At 49.4% G+C, this 8,471-nt stretch overlaps 3 protein-coding genes across 3 annotated transcripts in view; 1 reads left to right on the top strand and 2 right to left on the bottom strand.

Moving 5' to 3' along the window:
• Window positions 1–1,248, bottom strand: part of UREG_03964 (uncharacterized protein) — a gene marked incomplete at both ends in the record, with an annotated part of 2,093 nt that extends 845 nt beyond the window's left edge. The window contains 2 exons of the mRNA XM_002544401.1: window positions 3–235; window positions 537–1,248. Of these exons, the coding sequence (XP_002544447.1) occupies window positions 3–235; window positions 537–1,248 (945 nt within the window). The remainder of the gene's footprint in view (window positions 1–2; window positions 236–536) is intronic.
• Window positions 1,249–1,880: 632 nt separating this feature from the next.
• On the top strand, window positions 1,881–2,989 carry UREG_03963 (farnesyl pyrophosphate synthetase; the record flags this gene model as incomplete). The annotated part of the gene is made up of 3 exons (XM_002544400.1): window positions 1,881–1,991; window positions 2,065–2,466; window positions 2,522–2,989. The coding sequence occupies 3 exons, from the start codon at window positions 1,881–1,883 to the stop codon at window positions 2,987–2,989; spliced, it is 981 nt and encodes a 326-aa protein (XP_002544446.1).
• Window positions 2,990–3,881: 892 nt separating this feature from the next.
• UREG_03962 (glycogen synthase) lies at window positions 3,882–6,382 on the bottom strand (the record flags this gene model as incomplete). Its single annotated transcript, XM_002544399.1, has 6 exons — window positions 3,882–3,993; window positions 4,090–4,285; window positions 4,341–5,142; window positions 5,184–5,711; window positions 5,778–6,053; window positions 6,119–6,382. The coding sequence occupies 6 exons, from the start codon at window positions 6,380–6,382 to the stop codon at window positions 3,882–3,884; spliced, it is 2,178 nt and encodes a 725-aa protein (XP_002544445.1).
• Window positions 6,383–8,471: the final 2,089 nt, after the last annotated feature.

Raw genomic sequence — 8,471 nt, 5'->3', positions numbered from 1 at the left:
ACGTCGAAGTACATCACCGCTTTTTCGTGCTCAGATTCCATTGAGTAGTAGTTTCCAACAACGCAGCACGTTTCTGGTCGGAACTTGTCCGTAGCGGTGGCTAGCTGTGCCACAAAAGCGAGTTGCGGCCGGGCACCCATCACGTATAATATGTTTGAGTAATGATCAAGACCATCCAAACGGTGAGGATAACTGATTAGGAGCTCTGAAAACAAATGCGATGCCTCCTCAAAATCTGTTTAGATGTTAGTAATTCGTATCGCATAATGTACGCCTGGAGAGGAAAAAGGGGGCGGCTTTACCTTTTGAGTGATAATAGAGCAATGCGCGCTGGGTTTTAAGGAACGCACTAAAAGGAAAGATACTTTCAAGCTCAGTGAGCGTCTGGTATGTTGCTTCTGTTGCTTGGTAAAGCTCTTGGCTGGAATAGAGGTGGAATATTAGGGTCATTATGTTGTGTGGCAGATTCTCAGCAATTCGCTTCAACTGTTCAAGGGAATTAGAAAAAGGTGATATTGCAAAGATTGGCCACGTACATACATCGTCCGTATTCGTTAAAAGATCATTCAACTCTTGCCAGGCGCCCCAATGAAAGGGGTATAAGTGTACACTTTTAATTAGCCATTTCTTTGCTTCTTCTTCGTTTTTGGCCTTTAAAAGGATGACGCCGTAAAGATACTCTAGCCATCCTTGACCGCGAGACTCTAGACCCTGTTCACGACGATCTGCGAACCAGCCCTCGAGTCCCTGGGCGAGAGCATGTAGCTCACGATTCACCGTCATTCCCCCATCCACCGGCCCGAGAATCATTTCTGTTTCTTCATCTTTCCGCTTTTCTCCTGCGAGATATTTGGCGTATAAAGCTAGGAAAAGGGATTTCTGACTCAATGGCGGGAACGGATTCTTAGACGTCGCTCTACCCTTACCAAACGACACTGACTTCTCTTTCCCCTTCCGCGACGCCAACGGTGACTTTATTTTTGACGTGGAAGTGGATGATTGCAGTGCGAGAGGGATGGCAGACATCGAAGGAGGGAGGAAGACGGCCGCGCAACGGTCATATTCGCGAGTGTCAAAGTACGATTTGGCAAGAATATATTTGTGAGCCTCCTTAGCTTCCAATGCAGAGTCATCCGGATCGGAGTTGCTTAGAAAGGGGTTCTCTATAGCGGACGGGGAGAAATCCATTGGTGAATCAGGCTCTGTGTCTGCATCATCGTTGTCAATGGGAACTAGCGAGTTGAGCATTTCTGCAGCCCTTGAAAACAATGCTCAAGTCAGCAAATATGTCCCTTATTTCGGTCATAGCGGAAGGTGGACGCATACCACTTCGCTGACTGGTACAAGCATCGTTCCGAGCATTTTAAAGCCGCGTCCTCGAGCCTATGGCGCAGCTCTAGGATGTTGTCTTCACTAAAGTGTGCCGCCATATCAGGAAGAATAGGCGCCCGATATCGTAATTCAGCTATGTCAAGCGCCCAGGACTAAGCATCACCGTTCCCCTCGTAGCCTTAGGGGTATATAATGTTTCCGCAGCCAATGGTAGTTCGATCGAGTGGGAGGACAGCTGGTCTTGTATCTCGGAACGTGAGACGTCTTCTCTTCTGTGAGGTAGTTATAGCATCAGCAGCCAGTCCTATAATCATGCCAGCTGTGAGGCGGCCATTGACCGCAATCAGCTCAAGTGTTCTGTCGAGAGATTCTCGCCGGCGACGTCGTTCAGTGAGTTGGCAAACGGCGAGAGCAAACATGACAAACACCAGGGACAACTCTTCACCCCCGCCGCCTTTTTCTCTCTGCAAGTTCGCTCTCCTTCTCCTTGAACCGCCAGAGCTATCTTACCCCGTTGCTCTCTTTTCGAAGCTGGATTAATAGAAACGATGGCGACAAAGACGAGTCGAGCTGATTTCGAGGCGGTCTTTCCCTCTCTCGTGCAGGACCTGAGTGAGCATGCACAGCAATACGGGGATCCCTACCACAGCTTTGGAGTGGTACCAACGGGTTTGTCAATGTCTTCCCCCCCCCGCCTACTCCATACGCGATAGCTAATTTAATTGTTTATAGTCTCTTAATGCGAACACTCCCGGTGGAAAGCTCAATCGCGGCCTCTCCGTCCCCGACAGCGCCCTCTCCCTCCTCAGCCAACCCCTGAATGAAAAGCAGTTCAAGGATCTATGCACCCTTGGCTGGCTCACAGAGCTTCTACAAGCTTTCTTCCTCGTCTCCGACGACATGATGGACGCCTCCATCACCCGTCGCGGGGAGCCTTGCTGGTATCGGCGCGAAGGTGTGGGCATGATCGCAATCAATGATTCGTTCATGCTCGAATCTTCCATCTACGTGCTTCTCAAGAAACACTTTCGCTCGCATCCTGCATATGTCGATTTCCTTGAGCTTTTCCACGAAACCACTCACCAGACCGAGCTTGGCCAGCTCTGCGACCTGCTCACGGCCCCCGAAGACCACGTGGACCTGAACAACTTCAACATGAACAAATTCACCTTTCATCGTCATCTACAAGACTGCTTATTATAGCTTTTATCTCCCGGTCGCGCTTGCGCTTCACTACTTGGAACTCGCAACCCCCAAAAACCTTAAGCAGGCACACGACATTCTCATCCCGTTGGGTGAATATTTCCAGGCCCAGGACGATTTCCTTGACGTCTTCGGTAGGCCAGAGCAGATTGGCAAAATCGGCACCGACATCCAAGACAACAAGTGCTCCTGGGTGATTAACCAGGCCCTTCTACGCTGCTCGCCTGAGCAGCGCAAGGTTCTCGACGAGTCTTATGGCCGAAAGGACAAGGATCTCGAAGCCAAAGTCAAGGTTGTTTTCAATGAGTTGGACATTGTCCAAGTCTACCGCGACTTTGAAGAAGAGCAAGTTGGGAAGATCAGAGGCCTTATCGCTGCCATTGACGAGTCTGAGGGGCTGAAGAAGGGGGTCTTTGAAAGCTTTTTGGCGAAGATTTACAAGCGTGATAAATGATGAGCTGGCTGTTGTTTTTTTTTAATCCCATAATCCGCTTAGTTTCTTCAAATATCGATATCCTAGCTAGTCTCTCATGCGTTTGAGGTTATGCAATAGAACAAGATTATCGAGCATGCGTAGATATTCGAGAGTTGTGTTCTCTCACTTCATCCTCTGGCTACCATTACAGAATGCAACTTTATATCAAGAAACAATCTTCTCTACAAAATGATCAATGGCAATATGTCCCCACGCGCTTTTGAGGTAGGAAAAAGCCCAATCCTCCTCTCGTCTAGGGTACATTGTATGGAGAGTCTTGACAAACTCTCAGCTGTGCCATCTGCATCTGTGAGAAGCAGGTTATAGCCCAGCTTGACTACAATTCAAGCTGTACAACCGCTCGGGAGAAGTGGTCCCAGAGAGCTTTTCCATTTTGCAAAGCACTAGAGACCGCAGGGCAAATTGCGCGATTGTCATCTCTGACTCTGGCTGATAAGCAATCTCGCCCATCACTATCTCTGCGTGTCTGCAGAAGGCCATGTACTTTAGACGCCAGAGGCTGATACAGCTTCTGTTGGGAAGCGCACCGCACGCTAACTGGCAGATAGATAGATGAAACTTTGCGATGTCATAAATTGGGTGTTCAGTTATTACTCGATCAAACATATGAAATAAACGGACCTCAACATCGCATCAGCTAGTTAAACTTGAATACAAAATAGAATAAAGATACACAGCAACAATCCCATAAAAGGGTTATGGTATAAATGCCAGAAACACTAAAGCCACGGTTAGAAAATCCACACTGGAATTGAGTCAAGACTTTGCATCCGAGCTCTCATCGATGGACAGCAGTGCGCTTGAAGAGACATATCGGCAATAACGACACTTTCGAGATGGTCAAGCACAGTTAGCTTCCGTTAGGAGCCGTGTCTCGATCCGGCGAATGGGGAGCTTCGACTTTTCCCTTTGTCCTAAGAGCGACCGGGAAAGGGTACTCGTCGGGCTCTTCTTCGTCACTCCTTTGGTAAGATAACTGTTAGTGAGGTTTACCAGAGTAGTGAATAAAGGCAGAGAGAGCATTGGAAAATGACGGGGAGAAAAACACCCAAACATACGGTAACTTCCATGATATGTAATCATCGGTGCTGAGGCCTTCTCGTCCTTCCTGAAGCGAGGCAAAATCTCCGGGCGTCATCATGCCCGTTCGGTCGCGCGGTGAGCCTGGGATGGAAAGCGGGCGGGAAATCTTTTGCTCCGTTCCTCCAATGATATCACGGAAATCTTCTTCTGGGTCAAACGACATTGGATATGCTGTCAAGGGATTGATCAGCGTGGGTAGCCGTCTAGTCAAAACAATGAAACATACCTCGTCTAAGAGCTAATTGTCGCGCTTTCACATACTCCATCCCCATCCTCTTCCAGTCCAACAAATCGCTCAATCTTTCGGTTCGGTTTCGCTGGTTAATGCGCTGCCGTCTGCTCTTAGAGGCAAAGTCAAACATGTACTGGCTAAGCTGGTTAACCGAATCATCTACCCCCTTCAAGCGGCGGTCGACAATATAAATCCCATAATCGGAGGAATTCTCAATCAGCTCCTCCATATAACATCCGAAACCTGATAGGTTCGTAGTGATGCTAGGAACCCCCATCACGGTACACTCGGCCGGGGTATAACCCCAAGGTTCGTAATACGATGGGAAGACTCCAAGATTCGTTCCACGAACAAAGTCGTCATAGTCCAATGGAAGGACTGGGTTCGAAGAGTTCAGGAACTCTGGGTGGAACACCACCTTCACTCGGTCAGTAGGATAGTTGAACAATTGCACTCGGCGAAGCTGATTCAGAATCGGGTCTTCTGGATCGTTAAGCATGTTGTGAGTCACGATTGGGGGTAGATTATGCCGCTTCATGGCAAAGAGCCGGCGGCGGATCAGGACGCGATCCTGAGCAGTGATGAGATCTTTCTCATCTGGCATGTTATCGCCTTCATGCCAGCTCAAACATCGCTCAAATAATCTCTTTCCGATTCCCTTCTCTACCATCTCCAATGTGTCTCGCAACGATTTAACAACGGCTTGGCCTTTGAGCGCTTCAACAGTAAGCGATGATGTCTGAGCAGGCATGATAATAATGCAACGACCGTGGTAGAGGACCACGCCGCTCGTCATCTAATTGGTATGGTTGAGACGCGCAAAGAATTCAATGAAACATATCCACACCCCTTGTTTCGGTATTCATAGCGGCCAGCGATGAAGAAGTACAGCGTGTTCTCGAGGTCAAAATCGTTATGGCCGTAAAAATTGCCTCTGACGAAATCATGTATTTTCTCCTTGGAGTGAGAATGCAGGTTCTGAAACTCGTGGACAGCCGAGAATTTCTTCACATTGAGGCCGTTTGGCAAGACGCCGTCCGGCTTTCGTTTAAGCAGGTGTTCGCTTTCGTATGCGGTTATATGCGAGACGGTAGTGAAGACATCCGCTGAATGTGCGGCTGCGCGTTCAATACAGTATCGATGATAGATTCCTCGCTTTCCGGCTTCAGCATCGACGTCGAAATTCTGCAAATTGTTGTAAAAGTCAACAGACCCAGCACAAAGGTACCTTCCGAGAAGGGTGGCATGCGTAGTAAAAATAGTCGTCATATCCATGCGTCGCTTCTTGGTCAAGGGCAGGGCCACGCCTGCAAGCCATTCGTGGAAGTGCGCGATCACCGCACGATCGGTGTCTCTACAGATATACTAGACAAACAATCAGCTTTTAAGCTAGTAGGAGGGACGGGGGGAAGTGAAAGCAAGACTACGCACCTCTCCGAGGAACCAGGCAACCAAATATCCAAACACAATAGCTTCGTTCGTTTCGCTGTCTCCAGCAGGAGACGGAATACCGGCAGCATTCCAGAGGTCGCCTTTCCATTCGTCGAGGTACTGATAGCCAGCACTTGTATCAATCAAGATAACTCGAGGGGCCCCTTCAATAAGCCATCGCCCGTATTCGATTTCGATTCCTCTCTCCTTCATCGCATCAATCGCTCCCAGCAGCTGTGGGTTGGTGGGAGCCAGTGGCTCAACTTCGACTACAGCCTGGATGATCACTACCAGTTAGCACAATTGACAGGCTATCGAGATAAGAAGCTGAGCGACTATACCGAAGCTCGATTTAACGGCCCGATCAACGTATATCGGTCGCCATACTCAGCGGTGGTCACCGGAGCTTTCGACTTCAAAACCGAGTAGATGCCGCCGACTTGTGCGGGGGGAACAGCGATTAGCTCTCTTTCCCAGATGTTAGAGCTCACGATGGGATCACGAAACCACCAACCTCTGTTCGCTACTTCGGTAGACACTTCGAATAGGATGTGTTCTTTGACATCGCGTTTCCGTGGTGGCGGGCGCGCACCGTCTGCAGCCATGACGTCGTTTGTCTCGAGTCCGTGAACAAGCAAGCAGCCCAGCAGTCAAAGGGCAATTCAGAATTAGAGCGATTCGAAATGATCGAGGGCTGGGGGTAGATGGAATGCCAAAGAAGAAACAAAGGGTTAAGGTGGGAAAAGAGGGAGTCGGTTCTCCCCGCCGGTTCAAGATGTTTGTCTGTTGATCGCAGCTCTTCGTCACACCGGATCACGCTCTCAGTCAGGGTTGCTAACTAGCCCTGGGCCTGTTCAACCCAGCAAAACTTGGCAGGCAGCCGTTACTTGTTTAGCTGATTGATGCTCGCTAGTTCATGGACGAGATGGAAGGATGCTCGAAACTTGGAGCGCATTGGCACTACTGTCTATATACGTACTCACCAAGTCCTGTTTGCCAGATGCAACCATCGTCCCCGACTTGGAGGACTAGCCATTTATACGGTGCAAGACAAGCTGAAGGATTGCTGCACACTGTTACCCCCTAATTGCAGCCACAAAATGTACAAACCAAGCACCAAGTCCTGGAGATGGTGTCCACTAGATATCTATGTATCCTGTGAGATCAATGGTCATAGCCATGGAAAGACATGGTCAGATTGAAAACCGTAGGCTAGCATCAATCCTTCAACTGTAAGCGCAGTGGCACAAGAATCGCAGAAATGAGAGTCAGCAACAGCCTACAGGGCACTTGTTAATGGAACAGGATGGAACTGCACCAGACAACAGGCGGAATAATGGAGGCAGCATTATCCCTAACTACTCCATAATAGTTAGTTAGTTTAGAGTACGATTTTCATGTCGCCCAAATCCCTCCGCTGGTGTTCTTCGGACTGGACCAGAAGCCGGAACCCGTCGCGACATCGGTTTACAAGTCGAGACGTCCCAGCCATTGAACTGCTCTCTTCAAGTCTGAGTCCAATTGCCGGGATGCTGGATCCCTGGGCCGCAATTCGGTGGTTGGACTCGCGCCAAGTCCGCCGCAGAGACTTTTCTTTCAACGTCAGTCCACCATCATCCGCAACTCACAACCCTCCAGCATCGCCATTTCGTTCGCTTGATGCTCTCTCTTCCATCTTCCACGTTCTGCGAGCGAAATCCATGCCCATCCAACATCCTTTCCCGCGACTCTACCCCATCGTATCGCCACCGGACGCACCACGCTGCATCGCCCCTCGGGATACGTCGAGGCACCAAAGCTGCCATGCGAAATAGGGGTTGGGGACTCTCCGTGCCATAGATGCGCAAGCACAACTGCTTTTCCTTTCGACACCCAGATGAAGCGTGCGCTTCGGTACTGTAGGCTCCCTTTTTCGCAACCGTCCCCATTCAGCGTCGTTTGTCCGCTATATCAACTGTGGTGCGTATTTTGAAGGTTTGCCGAAGAAAACTTATGCCGTTGTATTGTCGTGGCTATTCATCGCCATTTTTGAATGATTATAGGTGAATCATTCTTGTTTAAAGTCTCCTTTCTTCCTTTATTACCAAGAGGCAGGGTATTCAGGCCCTGGCGCTCCTTTCCTGTTCAGATCGCCAATAACCTGAAAGGTTATGGCCGCTGTAGTGTTTTGTGCTCTATCATTTCGTGTTGTTTAGATGACTGGACTGTTTTTAACCGTGCCAGGTTAGAGAGAAAAAGGCTTGATAGGCGTCTCTGGCAAGAGCCGTGGACGAGGGAGGGGAAAGAGAGTCTGATGTCGCTAGAACTCGAATGCGAATTCGCCCAAATTCAATACGGAGCAGCTAGAGCCTTGCACCATCAGACTATCAGGCCAATATGGGAAGCCACGCGCCCAATTTTCCAGCTTATAACGACACCACGTGCACCCCCCCTTTGGTGAGAAGGAACTTCTGTCTGCGCAAGCGCAGGCGTCAAGCGCAACACATTCCTGGCCTCGAAACGATTATCTGTTGGTATTGGGAATATACAGCACCTATACAGCAACTGCGAATCACTTTCGAGGCAGTCAGGAGTGTGTTGCGTGGATAATTGGAGGAGGTGGACTACAGAAGGCACCTTATAAATGGTTTCGGGACGAAATTAAGCGCACAATCCTGCCTGGCCTAGTGGGAAGAGCGTGAGACCAGCTTACAG

The sequence above is a fragment of the Uncinocarpus reesii genome, genomic scaffold (assembly GCF_000003515.1).
Source record: "Uncinocarpus reesii 1704 scaffold_2 genomic scaffold, whole genome shotgun sequence".
Taxonomy (NCBI): domain Eukaryota; kingdom Fungi; phylum Ascomycota; class Eurotiomycetes; order Onygenales; family Onygenaceae; genus Uncinocarpus; species Uncinocarpus reesii.
Note: the sequence above shows the minus strand (reverse complement) of the source record. Positions and strands in the feature narration are given on the sequence as shown.